Source organism: Poecilia formosa, unplaced genomic scaffold (genome assembly GCF_000485575.1).
Source record: "Poecilia formosa unplaced genomic scaffold, Poecilia_formosa-5.1.2 Scaffold109, whole genome shotgun sequence".
Taxonomy (NCBI): domain Eukaryota; kingdom Metazoa; phylum Chordata; class Actinopteri; order Cyprinodontiformes; family Poeciliidae; genus Poecilia; species Poecilia formosa.
Window position 1 is genome coordinate 4,635 of NW_006800048.1, and position 25,942 is coordinate 30,576.

The window sequence follows — 25,942 nt, forward strand, 5'->3', positions numbered from 1 at the left end:
TTGAGTGGTGTGTCCCATTTTAATTTTAATACTTCACTTTTTTTCTTTACTTGATTTGTCACAGGAGCACAAAATCATACATATAATATTCACTGCCTCCCTCCTCCATAAAAACTGATATAAATATTTCTAACATCACTCTGCTGCCTTTTTTCCCTGTTTTTACAATATACCTTTCAGTGAGTCTAAAGGTCTTTCACAATTTCACAATTTATTTACACTGTACAAAGAAAAGTCTGAAAGTCTTTTTTTTTAATATACAATTTCTCATTTTCTGAGCAGTGTTTTAATTAGCGCTGAATGTTTTTTCTTTTATTATTCTTGGTCTTCATTAGACCAACAAAACCCCTGAAGAATCATATTTAAGTGGCTTTGAAATGTAAATTCCATATTGTGCCATTTCTTTTTAAGATGGACGAGCCATACAAAACAGTGAAGCAGAAAAATTGAATTTGTTCACGTCCTGATAGAGAGAGAGGGGAAGAGGTGTTAATTACAGGCACCACAGGTCAGGACAATGGCAGTGGACACAACATAAGCTCTACAGTATGTCTCGCATTCGTCTTCAAGGTAATCTTCTCCAGAGAGGGTATGCTTTTTATCGTACGCCATCCAAAACACAGAGATGGACTGGATATTGCTTTATTGGATAGAGCTTGGTGAGTCTCTGCACATGGAGGTTGAATTAGCATTCCCTGACGAAAGATTCTTAAGGTAAAATCTGATCTAAATAGGTGTGTGATGAATTCTCTGGATAAATTTAGCCAAATGACCGCAGTTTCAATAAATACTCGGCGGGTTAGTTTGATGATATGTAGTCTACTGAAATGTATCACCTCTGCTCTCACCCAGGCAATGGAATGTACAATCGTTTTCTGAGCGTTTGATGGGAATGCAAAAAATAAGAAATCACAAACATTGTGAGGAAATGTGTCGGTATGAGGCGTAAAATGATGCTCCAGGAACAAATTCGATTAAACCAGAGGTTTCAAAGTAAAGAAATCCAATCAGCCTCCATTAATCAGATGTACAAACCAGTTGAGCTTCAAAGAAAACAAACACTTTTGCCACTTTTTTTTTTCTTTCTCTTGTGTCTTCCTATTGAAGTGCTTTCCAACTTCCCAGTCTCTCAATTTATCTCCATTAACCTCCTTTTCTCTTGCAACTTAGCTCTTCATTTCACATCTTTCAGCTCAGTTTGATTCAGGCAACCAGTGGGACCTTTTATGTACAACAGCCAGGAAAAGGGCAATCTCACTTGTCAAAGTGCCAGTCTGAATGGAAGTTTGTGTGTTGTGTGGGTGTAAATGTTCCAGACAGACCCACAGGCCTGCAGTCGGAGGAACCGCTCGCCTCCCTGCTTTTCAGGCAACAATATGGCAAAGGTCTATTTATTCCTCTGATCCTCTGAAGGTGGCCAGGTGTTAGGAAATGATAGCCGGACACCACCGCACCACCATCAGGTTGTCCGCACTCACCGATCGCTTCTTGGCCAGTTTCCTCATGTCCTTGTACTTATCGCACAACCGTGCGATGGCCTGCAAGACGAAACAAGAAACACAGAGAGCACTTGAACTGCTTCCCAGAATACTCGCATATCGAAATCTATCGAGGAATTGGATGACAATCGGACCATTTTCGGTTTGATCGTCCTACATCTTTTTTCCCCAAAACAGTGAATAAAACCTCAAGTGTACCGAACAACACTCTTTGGTGATGATCTAAACTTGGCTTTTATTTTGTTTAGTGCAGCAAACTTGCTATATAATCTCCTTTTTAAATTTTCCACCTCCTTCTGTAATGGCACATGTTGGATTTGGGAATGCATAGAAGCTGAGTTTTACAATTACTAATGATAACCAACAAAAAATGTCTTTTAATATATTTATAAAAGAAGAAGAAAAAGTTCTTTATTAATCCCTTAGGGGGAAATTGACATTTCAGTACAACAAAAGAACAAAAACCAGACACACATAAGACACTGAGTAGACGGGCGGTCCTCACCTCTAGTTTCTGGGCCTTGTCCCTGCTGAGCGGCTCCAAGGGGAAGCTGAGGTTGTTGGCTTCAGCCAGGGAGCGCAGGTCGAAGTAATACTTGGCGTAAACGCTGGACGGTACGTTGATGTTAAACTGCAGCAGCTCCAGGAACTGACGCTCCAGCTCGTTCCTTTAGAAGACAAAGGGAACGAAAAGTGTCTATTGAGGAACGCTTTCTAGTTGGACCAAATTAAAATAACCATTATGTTGACTTCTGTCCACAAAGAACTCCAAAGACGGCAGGAGTCCGACTGAAGTGGAAACTGATAAGTTTGATAATACGCCAAACAAGCTTTTTCAAATATTGAACAGGAATGCTTTACAAGTCAGCGCTCTGAGTTTTGTGTGTGAGGAGGAGAATTAATCCTCACACAGATTATGTTTTTGTCATGCATACTCGCTCCTCGACAGCTCTGCGATCTCTTCTGCGCTGCGATGACAGCAGCTTTCATCTGTTTCTCCTCGGTCGTGACCGACTCTTTTCTGCTCTGTGGCTTCCATCCACCTCTCCTTCCCAGTCTTTGTTCCTCACCCACGCACATTTCGATGCACGCAGCTAAAATTAGACGCCATTGTTGCCAAACTCTGCCTAATAATGCTGCTTCGTTTTCTTCTCTCTTGTTTATTTTTGGATTTGCCCGCTCAACGTTCTCCATAACTTCCCAGCAGCGAGCAGGTGGAAAGGGAGATTCAGCGGTTACAGAGGAGGAATTCTGCAGCATAGAACTGGTCTGATTCTGAGTCACAGTCTGGTAAATCCCACCCACCCCCCGATCTTAGAGTGCGACAGGAGCAAACACTCAGCTGTATTGTCTGGAGTCAGCTCCAGACAGGTGGACTGTGGTCACTTCAGCCCGAAGACGAGAATAGATCTCCGCCGGCTCAGCAGAATGTGCAGAGGTCAGAGGTTAATGCAGGGGTAGAATGTCTACATATCATCATTTGCACCCTAAGGATAATCCTGCCAAGATTCCATAGGGTTAAAAAACCATGTGGGATATGAAGGATACGAGGTTTCATGGCTAATTTGAACTTAAGTAATGTCTATAAAAAAAAACTGATGTTATATTTAATTTCTCCTCAGAGCCCCTTATTTTGATGAGTATGTAGTTTTCATACTTGCAACGAACTGTAACTGAAGAGGAAGGAAAGCAATTCATTGTTTTTCAATTTTTTTAAACCAAATTTAAAAAATCAGAGTTATGAACATCTCATGGAGCAATGTTGAAATGATCATCTGAAAAATGTAGCCAACCAGAAGTTTGTTAGCCAAACATTGAAGAAATGGGTGTTTAAATGTAAAAACTGCCCTTAACGTAAACTATAAGGAATACTAGAGAAAAAACACTTTTTGGACAATATTTTGTCAAATAGCGCAATTTGAGGGCATTTCACACAATTATGCGTTACTTTTAATCAACAGTATACCTATGGTTTGATCTCTGCTTTTATCGCCTCTTTCTCACAGATGTTCTGTTCAAAAGGTGACCTGCTGCGGAGCTCAGACAGAAACATGAGGAAAATCTGATGATTTTCTCTGTCTTTTCAAAGACTTACATGTCCTCTACTGTGATATCCTTGAGAATTTGGCAGTAGTCAACATTCCACACCGCCTGGTCGTCCCAAACTTTGGAAGCTAAGAGGATCGCTCCCAGCACGATGCGCTTCCAATTGGCAGGGCAGATGTCAATCTCAGCGTAGGTTAAGAGCCTTTCCAAATAAACCTGAAACAGAGAAAGTTTTCCATTTTTAGGATCAGACAAGTTAAAAGTCATCTTCCCTCATATGAATTACATCATTTTAACAGCTTCTGTGCTGCTTCAGAGTTTTCCAGGCCCCTAGTGACTCTTCTTCCTCAAAGATCCAGCCTGGAGCTTCCTCATAAAATATCCATGCCAATCAAAGCGCTGCATCTCTATGTTCCCTTCCAACTTCACTAGGTTTCCACACTTCCCACAGTCTACACAGCTCCCCACAGGGGCCCCAGGTTAAAAGGATTACCACCGGCGCCGATTCAATGGATCACCTGATCATTTTGTTAGAATTAAAGACATTGGTGAGTTGAAATTTAAACACACATCAAAGCTGGACTCCTTTGCTAAAGGAGAAATAAGATGTTTATTAAGAGGAGCTGACTGATACAGTATCAATTATTCATATCAGTTTGTTTTCACATTAATAATTTGCCATTTTAAAATAAAATTCGGAATATTCCAATCTTTCTTAACATTGTTAATGTAGACTCAGACTGAAATAAAAAATGATTTTTCAAAGGGGCAGTATTATGAACTTTCCAGGCATTTAATGCCATTTTGTAACCATGTTATCTACAGTTGTTATAAAAATGCTACACATATCAAACATGACTTAAAATAAATATGACTTCATAATTTACTGTCTTGAAATTGGGCCTCTGCTTCTTTAAGAAACTCCTGCTCTTTCTGAAACTCCGCCTTCAGGAAGTCATCACAACATGGCTCCTCTATTAACCCTGTAGCAACATTTTTACCAGTGTTGCACTGCTCAGCAGATGCCCTGCTCCCCCAGGTGTTTGCTAATTGCTGCTGGCTAGTCTGAAGGAGCTGAATGGGGGAGTCGCAGGCAGGGTTGATCTGTGAGGAAGAAGGTTGGAAGATTGGAAGCTGCAGCTCTAAGGAGGAGCTATGTCTTGAAGGTGGAGCTAGGTCCAACCAGGCATTTTGCACAGCTGAGTGGTTGCCACGGGAGATGAAAGGATTTCTCAAACATGCATGACAGAATCAAAGCAACACTCCAGGTTGTCATTCCTTATGACAATAATTGCCATAAGGAATAGTATCATTTTGCAGTCATGCAGCTCAGGTGGCTAATTAGATGAATCCTGCCGGTGGGGGCTTTGTGCGTGCAGGCGGTGTCAGCCCGGTCCTCCTGTAGGTCAGACCCGGCAGCAAGCGGGAAGCCCATTGAAGGAAGCCCCCACCCACCAATGAAACGAGAGCCAAACCCCATGCTGACTTACTCACAATACAAACAAACAAACAAATGAATAAGCACAAATGGTTAAACGCTGTGGTTGGCAGGAGATTTTATGATGCTACACAATGATGTTTTATCCTAACATCTGCTGGAATCGCTCAGATTATTGTGGATTGGTCTCAGTATCACTCGAATAAATACGTTTTTTTTTTCTCTCTCTCTGCTTAAGAAAAACCCAGCAATAGATATAAACTAGTTGAATGCATCAGCTAAAACAGAATTTGCAGAAAACATAGTGATATAAACACTTGAATTTTGTCACTTTTTTTTGTTGTACTGTTGGAAGACACTGCAGGGGAATATTATCTGTACATGATCCACATTTGCTTTGCACAGACCTGCTGGTTGCTCTTGTTTTCTGCTTTTCCCATCTTTTAATGAAGCCTCTAATCTCCTTCCCAGTGAAGCAACAACTACAAAGCAAAGACAGAATCCACAGCTTCTATCTGTATTTCCCTAAGGTTTAAGTCAGCTGAACTAACTTTATTACCACCAGCCAACTGCTCTGTCAGTTACTGGTAGTCTTCCAGATTTTACATGGAGGAAGCAGAGCATATGTATTTTTAAGCCATGTGTCAGCATTAAAGATTTTTTTTATGAATAGCCATGCAGAATAAAACATATACAGTGTAATAATTACAGTCTTTCTTAAAAACAAATCCATTAAGCATATGTCAAAAAGGAAAGCAGATTAAACAAGGTCAGACAGACAGCTGTACAAACCTCTGAAAATGTCCTTTCTTTTACTTTTGTCTATTCAAAATAAATAAATAAATCCATGATGTGTTGGATTTACATTCAGATGTGAAAGAGTTTCCAAATTTGTTGTCTAAATATCCAGCAGGAAAGTTTCCTAAAGTTAGAGGAAGGTCCAGTCTAGAAATTAAATTTGGTTACCACTCATAAGCGCAAGTAGCAATACTAAACTGTTTACTTCTGATTCTAAGTACAGCTTCACGAACACAGAAGTGGACTGGTTATTTTGGAGAAGTCAAAACAGCAGAGAATCAGAAAGCAGCAACAACCCCTCCTAGTGTCTGCGCACATTTTGGCACCCTCAAGTATTTTGGCACCTACCAAAGTGACAATAGCACACTCGGCAGTGAGCTGCGCGGCGCTGAACAGCGTCCGGACGAAGCGATAGATCTGCTTCTGCTCAGGGTCGTATTTGTCATAATCAGCAGGGACCTCAGACTTCTGGGAATGGAGAAAGAAAAAAGAAAAAAATCAGACAAGTAATATAAAAAAACAACCTATTTCCACCTCATCAGGTTTTTTAGAGTAGAAAATAGAATAGAGAATGCATTTGGCAAAGTGTCAGAGTACATTTTGAGAGTAAATCATTGCAAATGCGCTCAGATGGGAACAGATGAGAACGATCCAGCTGGATTCCTCAGATTTTCCCCCATGTTGTACTCATTGGTATTCATTTGCTGTTTGTTCTGCTGATGAATGCTGACATCGCTACGGTTTGCCCCTAATGGGAGTTTTGTCTGCAGCTGAGGCCGTACCGAGAGAGGATGCAGCTTCTCGTCAAAAATGTCTAACAACATTCGTCCGTCGATGTCTCTGGAAGGAGAAAGAGAAGGAAAAACATCAAGATAGAAAAAAATATAGAATGTAAAACCTGAGATGAATAGCAATCTGCCTCTTCAATAAGCCCCTTTATTGGCATTTATATGTTTTTCATTCTCATATGATGAACTGAAACACTGGACTGAATCCAGAGAAATTTGTTTTTCTATGAGATTTGCATTTATAAATGCTTCAAGCAGGATTGACGAAATTTGATAAATTGTAAAAAAGATTCTGCATCACTCTCAGTTGTGTGTATTATTGCTTCTAATTAATAAAAGAACACTGGTCCATCAAAGAAACATTGATGACAGAATTATTAAACGTAGAAATGTGAGACTTTTAGCTGGTTCCATTCACTACCATTATTTTTTCCCCCACAGTTTCCAAGTAAAATACAAGAAGAAATGATGATATACACCCTATAATATGTGTTTTTGTTGGCTTTTTTTTTTTTTTTTACAGGATTGCAACATTCAGTGGAAAATTTAAAAAGGTAGAATATTTTCCACACCTGTTTTTTATGTGGTAGTAGATCGCCAGGGCTACACTGCAAAAAACAAACCAACCAAAAAAAGGCAGATTAAAAATAATCTCCACTATAAAGAAGCAGAAAAAGATAACATTTTGGAATATTTCTGTAAATAATTAATGAACTAAAGTGAGGAGGAATCCTGAGATAGTGAGGCGACTTACCATTTGATGGTGTATTTGAGGTTGGGCTGACTGACTGTGCTGTCGTCCAGAAATATGGTGGAACAGGAGCTGTACTTTCGTCTCAGTGGACCTGGATGATGCTGCAGCACACAATCATACAAAACGCATATACATACACACACACGCAAACACATACATGTGGATTGATCAATGTCTTTAATGGTATACTTGGGAACATTTAATGGCTTTATAACAGAGAAGGAAGGAAGTGCAGCTTGAGTGCTTTACATGGCTGCATGCATGATTTAGATTCATGATGTAGTCCCTCTTAGAGAAGAATAACAGTGTAATTTCAAGTTGCTCGAATCTTTTTTTGTTTTTTTTTTGTTTATATGTTTACAATATTATATTGCAGATTTACCTACTTGGATTACTGGGTGATTGTGCACACATATCGAAAATATTAAATGTATACGGTGAGGTAGAGAGGAACTGCACCACACACAAAAAACTTTTTTCTTTTTTTTTACAAGAAAACATATATACATGTATATGTATATATATACATATACATGTATATATATACATGTATATATATACATATATATGTATATATATATACACATATATTTTGTGTATAGAAAATATACACAAAAACAACAAAAAAAGGATTTTAAACAGTGTGATTACAGGCATATAGGATCTGTGAAATTGACAAATACAAGACATCGGGGTGACTCTGGATGGACATTACTTTACCTTGTTTTCCGAAATGTGTGTGAACTTGCAAAGCATACAAGATATTTGAATTACAAAATGGTTCTTTTTTAGTTAAACAGTAAAACAAATGCATGTTATTCCACTTACATGGTTGATGTAAAGGCTCTTCCGCTTTTCTCGAACTGGAAGGAAAGATGAGAGAACAGCGTCAGCGCAGTACCTCACCCCAACAGACAGGGAGCAGCATCTCTCTAAAGTTCTCTTGTACAGATTTTTACCACAACATTTGAAGAATGGCTTGTTATTCTATTGAATATTTTAAAAAGCAATAGTAAATCGCATTTTAATAAGACAACATAAAGCTTGTGCATGGTTTTTACTGTGGTATTAAAATCCAAATCAAGTTAGATTTGATTTGGATTAGAAATAAAAAAATCTGGTTATTTGTGTTGCCAGTTTATTTCAATGGATATTTCTATTTGTTAGTTTTATAGATGTCCATTTTGGGTTGTTTTTTGTGGTGTGTAGCATGTTCTACACACAGCTAACTCCAGTGACTCAATTCCTGTATGTTTATCTACAGTGTTTGACTGGAGGTTGATGTGCTTCATGGCAACATTAGGCTTTCTGTAATATTAATCTGATACGACTGCACCAAAGTATCATAATATGTCAAACAGGAAATTGTGGAAAACGCCAGTCTTTAAATTGAGAAAAACTGGAAACTGTGGCAAATCTTGTCATGACCAGCATGTTGGCGCGATTGTGAAGAAAGTAGAAAAAAATTGGATCGGACAGTGACTCATTTTTTGTTTTGTTTTGTTTTAATTTTATTGTTTGAGTTACTTGTTCTCCTTTTCTGAGGAGGGGCATTGAAATCGAAGCAAATCCTAAAGTGAACAGAAGATTCACACTTAGTCACAACTTTAGTTTCCATGTTTTGAATAACAAACCAGCACTTAATTGGCTGAGAAAGACTGAGAAACAACCTGATTTAGAGCAACCCCTGATGCATATCGGCACAGGTCTGCCATGATTTGAGATTATAAGTATAAGTTTTACATCCCTGGCACTTTAAAGGTTGTGGTGGGGGGAAAAAAAAAAGAGTAGAATCAGAACTAAAAATGTAAGTTTCTGTAAAAAGGAATATTTCAGCAACTACAAATGCAGAGTGTTAAGATGTGTTTGCTTCTACAAACTCTTGAACCGCCACTACACATTTACAGAGAGATGACCAAGTCAGAATTAGTCTGCATAACAGTAAATGATCGACTGTATTTTAACCTATTCCACAAATCTGGAGCAAACTTCCAGAAAACTGCAAAAATGCTGAAACATCAAGGCTAAAAACCAGTCTGTATAGAGTTGTATTTGATTAGTAGTAACTGGAACATTGATCAACATATTTAGTGTACATAATGATTTTGATGACATATGACAACATGCAATGTTTATTCCTTGTTCATCATTGTTTATTGGATGGTGTGATGTAAAGCACTTTGAACTGCCTCATTGGTGGAATGTGCTACACAAACTTGAATTGACAATTATTTTCTTCTGGTTAAACCACCAGATTAAACAATCATTTGAGAGCCTATTGTTGCCATGACGTTTGTGGAGAAGTGTAAAGTTGTAGACAGAAATGTATTCTAAATATATTACGTACGAGGAGGAAAATGACTGCTAGCAAAAGCAAACGGGAGCAGTTGGGAGGGAAAGTAGGAGTAGCAGAATTACACACATGAAACAAAGTACTGAGGTACCTCACATTTCTTATCCCGGTTTTCTTCTGCATCTTACCTCCAATCCACCAATGCTCTCACAGTAATGCACATTTTCCACTGACAAGTCTGGAGTACAACTGGTTTATGCAGCAAGCAACAATTTTATTTTTATGAAAGAAAATTAAAACATGCATAACACATTACATTACGTTGATTTTGGAGGTTTTGACGCTCTAACTACAGTTGTACTAATGGACCAACATGTGCAGTGGAAGAAATGTACACACGAAATGACAGAAGTAGCTCAGCTTGAAACACAAAAAACTACCTTCACATTCACGGCATGATGACGCATAAAACGTAGACAACACTGGCCAAAAAAACTAAACAAAACAAAACATGAAGACGGTACAGCTTTAGATACCAGGAAGGAGCCGTTCTCTTCAGAGTTAAGCCCAAACAGACAGTAAAGCAGGGCGGTGTTTACCAGCCCTGTTGGGACCGGACACACAGACATGCTTACCTCGCTTGTTGGGCAGCAAAACTGAAAAACAAAAGTCCAAGTTGGCTTCATGCTTTTCGTCATGACAGATGTTCAAAAGAAAATGCACAATGAAGTAACAAATGGTGAGTCTGCAAACATCAAGGATGTGGTTTTGGTGAGGTTTTAGAAAAAGTTGTATTTAATTATTCAATAAGTCCAGATCTGGTAAGCCTTTCATTCTACTGAAGTTATAAAGTGCTGAGAACAATGGCCAGCAGATCTTCCCACAAGAGCGTAATCATGGCCAACAGAGGAGTGAGGAGTTCCAGCACATTATCCCTGATCAATACACCATGCTCCAGGCAACAGGCTGCAAAGTTCAACTGGCTTTTCTCCAGGATTAAAGATATTAAACAGCATTAGAATACTTTTCACTAAAGTAAAGAGGCTGTGTCTGAATTGGAAGAAAATCTGAAAATAGCTACACAGTATGAGACAACAACAGTGTCTTTCGACAGTAAGGGTCCTTAACTACAGTTCTTGACAGTCAGTATTCGGTAGTACTAAAATGCTTGGATGCATTCTTGCTCCAACCCACCTGAGTTAAATAGATCAATTGCCTCTGTGGCATGTCATCAAGTTGTGTACAGGCCCGATAGTGACTCGTCCTTTTGATTCAAGGTGTATTGGAACAGGAATGCATCTAAGGCATCTAAAGCTTTTTACACTTTTACCAACCATTGTCAAGTCTCACCAGATTGAGACATGACAATGGCTCTAGCCGAGTTGGGTGGGTCTCCTGGGCAGTGTGATCCTCACTATGGGGGGGACCATCAGTGCGCGGACTTGTGGTTGATGCTCCAATGACGTCATTTTGATTGTGAAAAATTGACACTGGTCGGCCAGTTTTCCCGAAATCTCTCTGTATATTTGTTCGATGAGGTTTGCCTTGACAACTTGACGCTGTATGTGGTCTTCCGCCATAATCAATAAAAAGGTTTGGACCTCAAGGTTTGACAATGGAATTATTACTTTGAAGCTCGCCATCTCGCAAACTACTACAATTTTGTCATAGATTGAAAATGGTATTTGATTTGTTGTTGCAGACGTAAATCCGCAGACGATCATTGAACACAGTCTGCTGCCAATCAAATCGCTTGGCCGCAATATCCAACAAGGTCCGGATTGTACCACCCCCAAGGTGGTTCCAAAAACCTGGTAAGGGTTCACTGGGGAAGAACCGGTTAAAGCCACGGTCAACAGTGAGGAGTTAAGCACCTCTGCTCTAAAGGCTAAAACTCATGCAAGACCATCACAGATGGTAAAATATGTAGTTAACACGGCTAACTTGATAGCATATTGGCTTTCCACTAAAACCATAATCTCTGGATGCATTCCACTAAAACCTTCCCTTCAGTTCCGAGTTTCTCTCCAAAGACTTTGGAAATCCAAAAGAATGACCAGAACAAACTTTCATCTTCTCTTTGTAAGAGTATCAGCACTGATGAAATAAATAAACAGTACTTCAAAAATGTATGAAACTGAAATGTTCAAAGTCTGTTCTTAGGAAATTTACTTAGAGGCACATATGCATTTTGCAGTGGTCCACATTTCAAAATATTTTCTCCTTTTGTGATTTATGCGTGTTTAAAGATGGTTGTATATGAAATTTTACAGAAAAATCAGTTTCCTTACATCAGATTTCCTTACATCAGGTTTGGACCAGGTTAGCATGCTATGCTAACCTGGTCCAAACACATTGCTGTATTTAGCACAAAAACACAAATACTTATTTGTAGATGAAAATGTTACGCAATTCCTAGTCAGCTCAAGGAGTAGAGGCATTTTGGACGCAACATTCAGAGAAATGAGAAGTCCCAGTATGGGTCACAACTTACCATCGGTTTGTGACTTGCTAAGAAAGATGGTGCTGGCTCGAGGATGATCTGAAGGATTATATTCCATGGGCAGATCTGTAATTACAAAAAAGAAAAACTTAAGTTTCAAAATCCCAATCCCACTTGGAATGCGATGGACAAACACAATGAAAGACAAAAATAGATACTAACATATTTTTCCGGTAATTGTAAGATTATATTTTTGTTAATTTATTTGAAGTCAAATGTATTTAACTTGGACAAACAAAACATGCTGCGTTCAAATTCAAGTCTGAAATTGGCTCTAGGGGTGAAGTGTCTACGTTGTAATGAAGCGAACTAAACGAAAAGGTAATCTGTCAGCTGACAGTGTGCTGCATCAGTGCTGTGCTGTGTAAACAGCGGTTTGGAAATCGATGAACTCAGCAAACACAGCAGAGTATTATAGATCTGGATTAGATCAGCATGTGCTGATCACACCGGAGCCGGCAGAATGAAAACAAAGCCTTCAGTGGGGAGATTTTATGAACTGCAGTACTGTTGTGTTGAGATAAACAGTAAAATGTCTGCACAGGTAACTACTCAACCTTTTAGCTCTACTTTTTCGTAACAGTCAGCCAGGTACAGTTATTCTGCAATGAAAGACAATTAAAGCAACATTGACGAGACAATCACCAGGGCACAGTGCTTTAGTTCTCACTGCCAAGAAAATGTATCCATGACATTTTTTACAACCTTTAATCAATTTCATTAGAATTGCAAACACACACCACCACAAGGCAGAACCTAATTGGCTGAATCTAATTAATGGATGTAATTATAGTGCAATTTGGAAACTGCAGAAGACTTGAGCGGAAAGGGGTTTCTTCACCCAGAAGGATAACATCCCCAAATATACAATAAATAAATAACAATAAACAGGCTTAGATTGCTGCTTCAAATACTTTGAGACTCACTTCAGTATGCTTGTCAGTGAAAGATAAAAATACAGACTGCATCAATAATGGTTATTTTAATACTTCTCATATTGTTTTCTTTCTCTTCTTATAATAGTATAATTGTGTTTCTTTTTTTTTTCGTGTACTTACATTTTTGAAAAGAATCTATGGAACCTGCAATTGGTTCCATCTAAAATAACTTTTAGACCAGTCTAGCTAATTTACTGTATTTTCTCCTTTTTTATTTACATTTTTCTTGTTGCAAATGTGTACTTTCAATTCTGTTTTTAAATGTTGCTGGCACTTTATAATTATTGTACATATATGGTATTTTTGTGTGACTGGACATGGACTGGATGGCTGTAAGTAAGTTGTGATTTATGAGACTAGTAAAGTTTTCCTGAGCAGATCTGGAGCCATTGGTTTAGATTTTTTTAAAAGCTACAGTCCCTGATGTTCAACGGTCAGTTTCTGTTTCCGTCACTGAATATAACAGTATCAAGTTTTGTGTCCTACATTTTACCCTGATTAAAACCCACAGGAACAAGCATGTTGGAAAGGGTCATTTTATTTAGAAGAAACAGGCAAAGTTGGTTATTGAAACTCTACACTGCAAAAATCCATCTGGGTGTGGTGAGTTAATATCCTGAATAGCACAACACCAGACATTTGTTCAGATTCTCTAAAGATCATTAGAAAATATAACATGACCTACTTACTTCCAAGTCATAAAACACCAGTAGTGTCAATAACGACATTCTGACCCTAGACGGTTTTACAGCTAAATTGAAAGCAGCTTCAGACTATGACTCTGTGTGTGATGTCAGTGAGACAGGAAGGGTAAGACAGGGCTAACGCCTCTATACATCATAGAGAAAGAGAATATGAAACAGATAACTAAGAAAGGCTGACAAGCAGAAAAGTAAGAAATTAAAAGACCAGAATGTGGATATAATAAAAAAACAATGAAAAAAGGTTATCTACAGGTTCTAGCAATTCCAAAATAAGACTTTTTAAGGCCTTTTTAATGCAATCCTGAATGAAATTTAAGATTGTGCTTCTCAGTCTCACTTAAGGTTCTCCGTAGTGCCACACTTAAACATTGTTTTACACTTAGCTTCGTATGGGCTGGCAGTAAGCCAGTGGTGAAATCGTCCAGCCAACTACTGAAAAATTTGCACTTACTCGCAAAAAAGCTAGCAAGTTAGCTAGCAAGGATATTTTTAGCAAAAAGCCCATGGGTAAAAAAAAACAAAACTACATATACGAGATGTCACAACTAAATGCAAGACCTGTGACTAACATATTTAAGGCCATTTGCATTTTTTAAAATTAATTTAGGGCATTTAAAGGCCTTAATTTTAGATAAATTAATGTAAGAGGTTCCATGGATGCACGCACACCCTAATAAACCAGAGGAGAGCAGGATTCTTGAGATGGGGCAAATGTAAGAGATGGGTCTCGCATTTACATCAACCTTTAAACACTCTGTGATGCCAACTATAGAGCATACGTATCATCAGTGCATTGCAGGTAACACACAAGCCATTGCCATTGTCTCCTTACTCTTTTGAACTTCAGTGTTTTTGAGCTGAAGAGCCACTTAAAGAGCCTCAAAGGGCACTGATACATGCACAGGGACACACGCTGCTGTGATGTTGGCGGAATAAACCCTCCATGCTGAATAAAGACAGGTGTGTAGGAAGACATTAAGAGGACTGAAGGTGGGTTATGGATGCTGCTTTCAGAGTTAGTGACCTCGATAGTGTTGGCAAGAGCACCCTTTCCTTCTCTGCAGCCAGGATTTATAACATTTCCTCCGACTTCCAGACAGCATCGCATACACACAGGAAGATGACAACATCCACAGACTGAAGGTGTGTCCCTGTCTGCAGCTGCTACTGGTAACCCCCCTTTATTTATTTCTAGCCTCTCCAAAAACTCCAGCCCATTTCTCCAACCTGGGGAGAAGAAAGAGCTCAACATCCTCCGTTTCAGGAAGTGATGAGGAAATGGAACAAATGGTGGTGATTACATACTTTGAGGGAGGCAAACCGAACAAAGAGTGGAGGGAACAGGTCGGTGTGTGTATTGGTGGGAGGAACTTCTACATTTACCCATTTTCACAGTTACTAAATCCTTTCACTCTTTATAAACTTCAGCATCTCAACCATTAAAAAAAACGCACAAGTGTAGATATCAGACTGAGAAAGTCTATCCAATAGGCAAGAAAAGGTCCAGTTCTACACAATTTATATGAATAACAATTAAAATCAAATACTGCCTCCAAGGACTAATTTGTGATGGCTACATTCCACATACTGATGATGCAGTTTCGATTGTGATTTTATATATTATGCAGCTCTAATTTGGACTTAGCATCACAAATAAGCAGTTAGCAAGGTTAGCAACAGTAGCTGTGTGTCCATTACAAATATGTGCAAAACACTACGTATATAATCTTACATATGCATATATATAAATGGCATTGTTGGAAAATTATAGCACCAATAGATTCAAAACTTTCAAATAACAAACCAAACTCATATTTTGTATTCCTGAACAACTTGGTAACGCTCGGTTCTTCCCACAATGTTTTTGCTTATAATTGCACCTGCCTTACTGGGGAATAACAGATTAGTTCAAGACTTCTCAACAGTACTTTTATAACATTTACACCAGATGTGTTGCGTTGTTCCCGGCACCCTGCCAACAGAGATCCTTCTGAAGGAGACTTCAGTTTCCAACATGATCCTTGAAAGGACACGCACTGCTGGTTTCTGGTTGACCTATATGAGTTGGAGGGTCCAAATGGTGCAGTGTGGCAGTGTGCAGCTGTCAGCAGCATGCTTTCAATGCCAGGAAACCCAATAATAAAGTATCGGAGATGTTACTGGTACTTTGGGAATTGCTGTGATTAATGCATCGCATGGCTGAATTGTGAGTATCGTATTCACTCCAGACTCTTGTGATTGCTTTCAATCCCACTTTCAGTTTCTGAGAACATTTGTCATGCAATTAATTGATTAATTGCTTATTGCAACAGGCTTAAGACAAGGATCCACAAAGAACTAATTATGAATCTATTTCATAATCAAAAAAGCCTGGAAGCTGAAAACTAGTAAGATGAGAAACACAACAGATGTTCAACAGTGATGAGAAGATGGGGAGGAAAAGATTCACTTATTCTACACCAAACAGAGCGAGATCCACCCTTCCTCTTTCTCCTCTATCCCAGCCCTCACATCTTCTTGCTCACTGTAGCTAGGCAACGCTGGCTTGAAACAACTCAGATGGTAGAGGCGGACCCATCAAAGGCAAAGGCACACAGCTGAGCTTGCCGTCTTCTCTTCTCTTGCTTAATCTCTCTCTGCCTAGAACACCTGTTTGAACACTGCATTGTGCTTTTAGCAGCTGGCTCTTGCTCTGTTTTCCAACAAAGACGTAGCTGTGGGTGGCAGTACCAAATCGACTGTTGAAACATTTTCAAATGAACCACACAAGTAGCACATGCTTCTTGTTGTGTCCAGATCTTAATCACTTCAGTGTCGCTCAAAAGTTTGGGCTCGAATAAAAAGTAATGCAGCTGAAAACAAACACTTTCTACTGCAGTTTAAAGCTGGTTTGTTTCATTGTATTTCTGTATTTTTCTTGACTAAATTTGTCTAAGACCTTAGTTGAGTTAAGGTCATTTTAAAAATTTGCGTGGCAACTACATTTTCAAAGAAATTATACAGATGCACATTATGTAGATTATGAGACGCGGAGCAAAGTCTGGAAATACAAATATTTGCAGCTTTCTTTTGGCATACACTTAATCCAATTACAGACTTCTTCGCGCTAGCTTAGCAGTAGCATAGCATCCTCTCTAGTGACACCTAAAATGTGTAATGTCAATGCTCATTGCTAGATATGTTCCAGAAAAGGTGATGAAAATATATGATATATTATTGTTACCAAAAACAAGGTATAAGGATACTCTTTTGTGGCAAAAGTGGTAGAAACTGATCCGATTTCATCTTCCCAATCTGGCACAAAACTTTGCACTGCAACACTACAAACACACACAAAGGCAGTGGCTTTTACCTTTGCCCCTCTTATGCCATGGTTTGACAATGTTTTGCCAGTGAGGCAACAAGGCAATCAATAGTATAATGATTAATGTTAAAGAACAGAATAGGGTTGTAGCTGAATACATTTGCCTGGACAAAGTTATTGCTCACACCTCCTTTCCAAAAAGTTTAAGCAACTCAATCCAAGTTGGAAATTATTACGTTGCTTATAATTTTTCATGACAAATTCCTCATACAAAATTTGATTTACTGTTGCCACAAAAAATGAATGATTTTTAAACCCCTGTAAAACTCTCTGCATTGTTGGGAATGCAGCTTTACTATTTTCTCCAATGAGAGAAGGTCAAATAAGAGCATCAATAAGTTTGAAAATATTATTGAATGCAGTTAATGTGTGCAATTTAGTGATACAAATCACACTTCAAATGACTGGTGTCCTAAAAAAGCATATTGATAAAATGGTATGTTTTTCCAAGAGCAGTATTTGTGTGTATGGTTGCAATGACACACAGTCACAGCCATAAAGTTACCTGAAAAAGTAGCAAGAAGTAGTTCTTTTCATCACTTTTGTCGCTATCAAAGTACTATCACAAAATAGCACGATGAAACTTTACGTTCTTATCTTCCATTCCTAAATTCAAGGTATATATGTAGCTTCCATCAAGCATGCTTTAACACTCCCACTTTTATTATTATTATTATTTACAATAAATAATCCAACATATTTAGAATCCAGACAGAAATTATATCAATCACAAAATGTACTTTTATTTTAAAGGTACTGGATTAATACCAACTAGCCTTCATCACACACTGTTCAATTTCCATACAGGGCAGCAAAATGGAGCTCATAATAACAGATCTATGTGTAATCATTAAGAGGTGTTGAACTTGTGAAAGCTGGTCAAGCGTAATGTATTTTCCCTGACCACACTCAGTTGTCCTCCCTTAGCTCTTCTTTTATACAAAATCCATATGACAGCGTAACGTTTCAAGAGTGTTAAAATTGTGAGGGAGTGAGGAACGACATTGGTGTCAAGCCCTGTCAGGCTGTTGACTGTTTTCTGTGTTTAGTGGCTAAACACAGAAAACAGTCATGACTACATGACTCTTCCCAAACAACAAGGCTTTATTTACTACTCTAACCTCAGAAAGATGTGTGGTGATGTCTATGCAATCCAATTGGTATCTTAAGGTAGTCATACTCCTTTAAGGCGTTTCAAAGCCTGCATTTATGAGGCTTAGAAATATTCTGACAGTGTTGAAAAATGAAAATCAAACACCCGTTGTTAGCCGAGCTTAATTTGATAGTGTGACCACTCTGTTTTTAGGATGACATTGAAGTCACAATGCATAATTTCGAGGTGAGAACTGTAATTTTACTCTTACGAGTTCTGCAAAAGGTCTTATTTTGCAGAACTGCATAAGACCACACACCATGTTGAATACATTCTGTGCCACATTTAGATGTCACTGTCCCTTTTGTAGCCTTTCCCATTATATCTTTGCAAATCTGCAGAAATGTAGGCCTCCCACTTCCAACTATGCCCACACACTACATGAATTTCCACTGCGACTTTTTCCAAGCGTACGTGTAGCTGAAAGCACCACTTCAGCGAGGTGGGGTGGGGGGCTATGGATGCACTATATGACTGAAGCAGAACTCCAATTTTGCCAATAAAGAGTCTCTTGAGAATTTCTTAAGAAAGATGTTCTTGATCTAGTGTAACAGATGAACACCTAATAAATGATAAAATGAAGTCTCCGAACATTTTAAGGGGGAGAGGATGCGGAGGGCTATAATTTAAAGACACTTGTAATCCCAGAGGAGGCTCAGTGCAGACTTCCGACAAACACATTAATGTCTGTTTGAACAAGGTTGGTCTTTCAAACCCATAACAGCTTTGCTGCTTTTATAAATGTTAGCATCTCCCTCTAATCACACAGCAACATGCATATAACATAGTATTAATCTCAACACAAGATAGAATGAAACTGTCACAAGGAAACGGCACTTTAATTAATACTACATGCAGCAGTTAATTTGCACTTAAAGAAAAAAATGGTCCCTTTCAAATAATTTATTTCTTGAGGGAAATATCCAAGCAGTGACAGAGTATTAATTATATGCATAGATTCAATGAGGAAGTGTAAACAGATGGCACATAGTCAAATTTTCTGCCCTACATTTCAGTGTTTGTCTGGAAATCCCTTTGATGCATCACACTCAACCAGGAACAGCAGTGATTTATATGAAGGACTAGTCCGGATTTTAGTACATTTCTGTTAATGTACAAAACAAATAATCATCAACCTGACTGTGATTATTTGTTTTGGCTAGAAATGAAACAAGACATAGACTGGTGAATGGAATCAAATCATTGTCAGCTTGACCGGGCACTGAATGGTGACCGACTGGTCAGAAAGTCAATAAACCAATATTTTTCCCCAAACTGTAGCTGCATTTCCATTACAAATGTGTGCAAAACTTTGTCAATATTATGTCAATGTGACCCCCCCACCCCACACACACACACACACACACACACAGCTTTGCAATTGCAGTGTTTCCATTAAGTAGGAAATGCAATTAAAATCACACGTGAATAAGTTTGTTTAAATGATAAGTCGTAAAAGAACATGATGCACCATCATCCTTCAACTACTTCCTTTAGTCTTCTTCTTCGTGGTTTGTGCCAGAGGCAACATTCAGTAGTTGATCATGTGACTTGTGTGATGCAAAAAAAGTGCTTACATTGCAGTTTTGCAAAATAAGCCAATCTCCATACAGCCATAAAAATAAACACCTTTTTTTTGCACCAACATTTTTTTAATGAAAAGACAGAAGTTTTTTGGAGTTTTTTTTTTTTTTTTTTTCCAAAATTGGAATGTTTCCATTAAGCTAATTTATTTTGGAAATGTCAAATTGGACAATTATATAGCCAATGGAAACACAGCTATTGTTCAGTGAAAAGTAAGCACTACCAAGTCACTCTGTCTTGATTGTGTGGAAGCTATTACTATGTACAGACGACTTTAACCATTTTTAGTTTTAAAGGATAAAGGAAGTAAAGCAAGTTTGGTCTGTTTTAAAGGTAAAAAAAAGGGTTACAACAGAAATAGAAGGCAATTTTAAAGGAAAGTGTTTTTTCTACAAAGACACTTTTGTTCTTTGTTCTTTTGTTCAGGTTGCAAGACAGCGAGAGAGAACAAGACTTCAGTAGATTAAAGGAAAGTTAAAATGACAGTAGCAACTTTCGGTCGTTGTCAAGGAACATGCTGAATTTGGAAATGTTGGCAGCCTTGTAGACATTTCAGTATTAGTGGACATATAATATACACACCAAAATCACAGATAAATGAGTCACAGAGTTATCAGTTTTAGGTGATATGGATGTACACAATACACAATATAACATATCACTTATATTTTGATATGTTTTTCAGCCATATTGTCTAGCCCTATGTGGTTATTTATTATATTTAGTGAAGATAGAAAAAAATAATTTCTTAAGTTCTGGTTGGTGTTTCTATGCTATGGAGTGCTTGGCAAAACAGGAAATCACAATGCATAAAGTTTAACTTAACACATTTTTTTGTTAAAGCTCAGTTACTGTAAAGTGCACATTTTGTCTTAATGTCACTCTGGTAAATATTAGATCTGGGTTAACTCATCTGGAATACAGTTAGGAAACTCCCCAGACTCATTAACTACACATGAATAATCCATGTACAGATTATAATTAGCCTGCAAGTGGGACTCATCAATGTGTGTGTGTGTGTTCCAGAAATAGCTAACTTCACTACTGATGAGACTGAGCTCGGAGCCATCTCTTATTTACAGATGTCATTTTTAAATAAAACTCAAAGAAATCGCTGCCATTTTATCAAACTCTTTTAAATTTGACTCATTAAAGACTTTTTTTCAAATCAAAAAGTCTTTGATTTGATTAGAGGTAAAGTACCCCATGTGTTGATTTAGAGGATTTAGAAATTAAAAGGCCGTTAATGTTCATTTTTGTATGCCTTATGTGCTGATTTTACATGTCTTTAGGTAAAATAATGTTATACTAAACCAATCTGTTGAATAAAATCTACCTTATAGTACAATTTTCTTCAGGTACTGCAGAATCTTTCAGATCAAACAGTTTCAGACTAGAGGACATCTTGATTGTGAAATCTAGTTATTGCCTGCACAAACAAAAGAGGAGCAGCAGAGGTCTTTTATGAACAATTTTCTCTCACTAGTAGTCAATTACTCAGCATCTGAATTACAACCAGAAGACCTGCCCTCAGGCCCAACATACGAGTGCTAACAGACATGTCTTTATCTCAGTGAAGGCTGTGATAAAAACACCAGAACGGTGAAACCACTGGGAAAAACCAGAAGCACAAGCAGTCAATCAGCTCTGGTTATTTAACTGAAAACTGTTCAAAGACAAGCTATTACAAATGTGCACAAAACTTTACTGATATCCCACTAATGCGGAAAAAACACAATTTCACAACTACAGTGTTTCCATTAAAGAAGAAACACAAATAAAATCACAGACGACTAAGTTTGTTTGCGTGATAAGTGGTTAAATGTCATGTGGCGCCAATATCCTACTACTACTTCCTGTAGTCTTCTTTGTCTTTTACGCCATTAGTAACATTCGGTTGTAGATCAAGTGATTCGTGTGATGTGAAAAAAGTGTTTACATTACAAAATACACTAATTTTAAAACTGAAGAGAAGCCATCGCTGTGATTTACATTAAGTGGGATGGAGAAAGATGCACAACGTAGCAAAATAAACTTTAATTTTGAACAGAACACTCAACATTGGAGCTGGATGATATTTTAAATAGCCAAAATAACAACAATTCAAAACAACAAACAAAAACCAAACACAAGCGAAACCATAAATAAAAGAAAATCATGATGTGTCTGTAAACAAAATTGCCCTTCATCAGAAAGGAAATGATCAAGCTCATTTCAATTTATCATACAATTAATTGACTAATTGCTTATTGCAACAGGCTTACTTTAGAGATGTGATTTCTTTTATTTAAAAAAGGATATAGTAGAAGTTAACGTTTTCCTATTTTTACAACCAGCGGAGCCCATTTGTTCAGAATTATTATTGTTATTATGAATGACCCGAGTTACAAGCCAGATAGTGTTTAGAATCTATTGGAGGGAAAATAAATAAGTGAGAGAAAAGGATTTGTTTTAACCTTTGATAATTAGAACCTTTATGTAAAAGAACTGAACCCACGTCAGCATCCTATTTTTTTCCAGACATTTCCCTTATATAAAATGTAAAGCCAACTGACTCATTCAATGATTATTTACCAAGACGCTAATGACGACATGCTTCAGGACTTCAACCACGCCTCATTATTAACTTAAGGGAGCTGGCACTGGAGAAAGGAAACTTAGACAAACATTGTTCCACAGAGCATAAAGCTTCTCTCTCTTATCTCCTTATGTGAGGAAATGTCAGCTTATTGTCTATCAGCTTCAAATTAACAAGAATATTCTGCTCCAACAGGGAGAATTAAAGCCAGTTCCTACTGTTAAAAAAAAACAAAAAACTGAACTCTGGTAAGCAATTTCCTTTACTGTGGTGACATGCTGGGAAAACTTCCTTTTCTTCATTTACTCCCACTTCCTCAAATTTCCAAGCTAATCACTGTAGTTATACTCTGGTGCCCTCAAAAAAGAAAGAAAAAGAAAGAAACCCTCTATCTGGGTGGTCTGATGGAGATTTATAAAGTTGTTTGATTTGCTACCATAGCAAAGCCTGAATCTTTCACTTTTGCTGAATCAACATCCACCCAGGATCAATGCTGTCAAATCCCAAACAGTATAAAGTCATAGAAAACTATTGCATCATCTAACATTTTCTTTCTTTTTTATTTTTTTTATATTTTAGAAAAAAACCCAATGTTAATATCAATCATGTGATACTTATAATAAACTCTTATCTATGACGTCTGGAAACATTAAAAACTAAGAACTGGTTAAGAATATTAACATTTTTCCCCCACTGTTGGTGTAAGAAATGTAGAGAATTACCTTATACTTTGTTTTTAGAGCTGCAGTTGTAGCAGGACTCTGGATGTATGTGACAATAGATTTACAGACAAAAGAAAAAATAATAATTGTGAAATAGGTTTTATCATCATTTTTGTCATCATTGCAATACAAAAACACAAACTTCCAGAAAACTGCAAAACTGCCAAATTCAACCTAAAATCCCACGTTTAGAGCTGATAACTGCAACACCGATGAACATGTTTGATGTATATTTGCTTCACGATTTTGATTATGGCTTTTGAATAAATTTAATGGGATAATTTTACTATTAAGCTCCCAAAATGACAGCTCAATCCTCTTAATTTAAGTTTGAACAGAATCAGTTTTTATGTTAAAGAGAAAAGTCAACCTAGCGGTGCCTTTAAAAGCGGCCATAATAATAAAAATAGCCTTACGGAAATGCTTTTCAGTCAAAATATCAGATTTGTTCTGCTTTCTAAAATTAAAGACATTAAAATGTGGCAATGAGTGTGGCTGCTTTGAAGGAATTTATTCATAGCAGAGCAAAGAATAAAACGGATATTACGAAAACGCTGTGCAATGACAATCGATTGGCTGACTGTTGAATGATGTCATGATCCAAGTATATTTTAAAACTTCACTTATGCCACAAAATGCTAAACACCTATAAGCCAAAGAAAAAACAAAAATTGATCTGATATGTGGTCTGATACTGAATTGATTCTGGCCTTGGATATTTATTTATTTCAATTTTAGAATGCATTTAGAAGTTTTAAAAATAATTTAAGTAGAGAGTTTTTTTTAATTTTGCTTCGAGCCACAATATCGTTTCTGTTTTTGTGAAAATCTAACAAACAAGATTTGAGTTGAATAAAACGACTAATATTACAAATTGTTTTAAAGCAGAACATGTGTCAATTAAAAAAGTCTGCAGAACATTTTATGGCAATCCTGATAAGGTTTTTAGAAAAAGAGCATGTTATGTTAGAACGCTGAAAAAGTATAAATGTCAGCTTGGGGCCATAAAATAGAAGAATTCCAGCTTTCAGAGAGCTCTAATTGTCTTAATTTGATTTGATAGTTTCTAAAATAAAAATAAAAATACATTTTTCTCCAGAAGGTTTTCTGGGAATCTGTTTTCATATGACTGTAAGTATATTGAAGTCTCTCACCTCTCTGTTCATTATTATCACATGTATTCCCACTGGAACAGTAACTCACACTAACACCTTAATAAGCTGCTACAGGCTCCTGCATCCCGGATCCACTCCCACAAAGATGGAGGCTGAGAAAAACTCGAGATAAAAGTAAAACCAACAGAAATGTAAAATGTGTCAAAAAAAAAAAGAACCCTGCAGAAATGTGCGTATTGATTTGATGAGTGGGTGTGTCTTTGCACAGCTGTGGCAAGCTAAGCTCTCATATTAATACTCCAGCAGAAGTCTGCAGAGATGCTATAGGTAAACCACTACATCCACTGTAACGGTATTTAAATACTCTAAAAATGAATTTTCATTTAGCAATATACTCAAAAACTCAGTGAACTTCACTTCAGACCTGTCAGTCTGCGTCTTACCGTCAATATTTTCTCTGTCGCTGATGTGCTGGAGATTGCAGCCCGTGTCCTCACGACTCAGCTCCGGCTCCGGTCGGTAGGGCTCCAGCCTAGAGTGGTTGCTCCTCCGGTGTTTGGGGCTCGACGACACGCAGCAGGAGGTTGTATTCCCCATTTTGTACGCGGGCCCCGGTGACAGTCTTCGCCGCCCCAACTGCTTTATTTACCGTCCTGTCGGTGTTGCTGGAGAAGGGGGGGAGAAACGGGGCGGTAACGGTACGAGCTGCTCCCCCGGTATCCGCTAGCGCTACACGCCCTTCTCCGGTGTTCCAATGGCGTCCCGAAGGTTGAGCGGAGCCATTAAAACTGATGAGAAACGAGAAGCTCGGGTCGGTAAATCAGAAGAGGAGCCCAGCGTCCTCCTCCAAACCTTCAAGCGGGGACAGGCAGCGCCTCTAAGAGCTTCGGCTTCCCCTCGACTCCCTAGCCTCGTATTTCTTGACAGGACTCACAACTATCGTTACAAAGGCATTTTGGTGTCCCGAAACTTTTTATCGACATAAATAAAGGTTACAACGCCGTTCCTAAACAATTCGAAAATAAATTTCAGCGTTGACTGCTACATTGTTGCCACTGTACAGTAGATTGCTGTTGCAGCTACATCCGCTGCTCTGCTGCTTTCAAGTACTTCGCATAAAGTAGGACTTTTTAAAGCGCTATTTATTTTCTTCTGAACAAGTTCGATGTAGCTAGCACCTGAAAAATAAAGTAGCAAGTGAATAAAATCACTAGTTTTATGTTTTAAAAACACCAAATGCAGTTAGTCCTAGTTATGATAAACATAGTTAAAACTATGCTTAAAAACAAGTAGCTTTCTTACGGTTTACCTTACATTTTAAAATTGGTAAATAAAAAAGCACACTGGATAAGACAATGAACAGATTTTATTTGCTAACCACCTTGCTTTTATATTTCCCAAAACATAATGATGTCGTATGTCGAAGAACGAATGGAAATTACAACATTTATGTCGGTACTTGAACACATCCACATTGTGGCCGTGATAGAAACGTTTCCGGTTCAAGTGGGTGGTTACAACTGAGTAATAAATAGACTACAGTGATCGTCCCCTGGGTTTTACAGTTGGATTAGTGCAGATGTGCTTCTGAAGACGGTCTATTTTCACAGTGATCCTTTTTTTAATGTTTACAGGCAATGTAATAAATACTATTGTAATAATAAG

General features: G+C 37.9%; 1 protein-coding gene across 4 annotated transcripts; it reads right to left on the reverse strand.

Annotated features, from left to right (window-relative positions):
• Positions 1–25,389, reverse strand: ccny (cyclin Y). 4 transcript variants are annotated; one of them, XM_007559882.2, is made up of 12 exons: positions 24,721–25,389; positions 12,111–12,185; positions 10,252–10,272; positions 8,152–8,186; positions 8,044–8,067; positions 7,324–7,424; positions 7,142–7,177; positions 6,564–6,621; positions 6,130–6,249; positions 3,595–3,761; positions 2,005–2,167; positions 1–1,538 (listed from the first exon to the last, which is right to left on the reverse strand). In XM_007559882.2, exons 1-12 carry the CDS (start codon positions 24,872–24,874, stop codon positions 1,425–1,427), a joined length of 1,068 nt encoding a protein of 355 aa, XP_007559944.1. In that variant the 5' UTR covers positions 24,875–25,389; the 3' UTR covers positions 1–1,424. The 4 variants fall into 4 exon arrangements, with proteins under 4 accessions (XP_007559944.1, XP_007559945.1, XP_007559946.1 ...); XM_007559883.2 differs by lacking the exon at positions 10,252–10,272; XM_007559884.2 differs by lacking the exon at positions 8,044–8,067.
• Between the last annotated feature and the right edge of the window lie 553 nt (positions 25,390–25,942).

Excerpts from the sequence above, each read along its gene's own strand:
- ccny (XM_007559882.2), bottom strand. The coding sequence starts at position 24,874 with ATGGGGAATACAACCTCCTGCTGCGTGTCGTCGAGCCCCAAACACCGG. Across the intron at positions 8,187-10,251 it reads TTTGCTGCCCAACAAGCGAG|TTCGAGAAAAGCGGAAGAGC; the intron begins GTAAGCATGTCT and ends CTTTCCTTCCAG. Across the intron at positions 6,250-6,563 it reads AGAAGCTGCATCCTCTCTCG|AAGTCTGAGGTCCCTGCTGA; the intron begins GTACGGCCTCAG and ends CTCCATTCCCAG.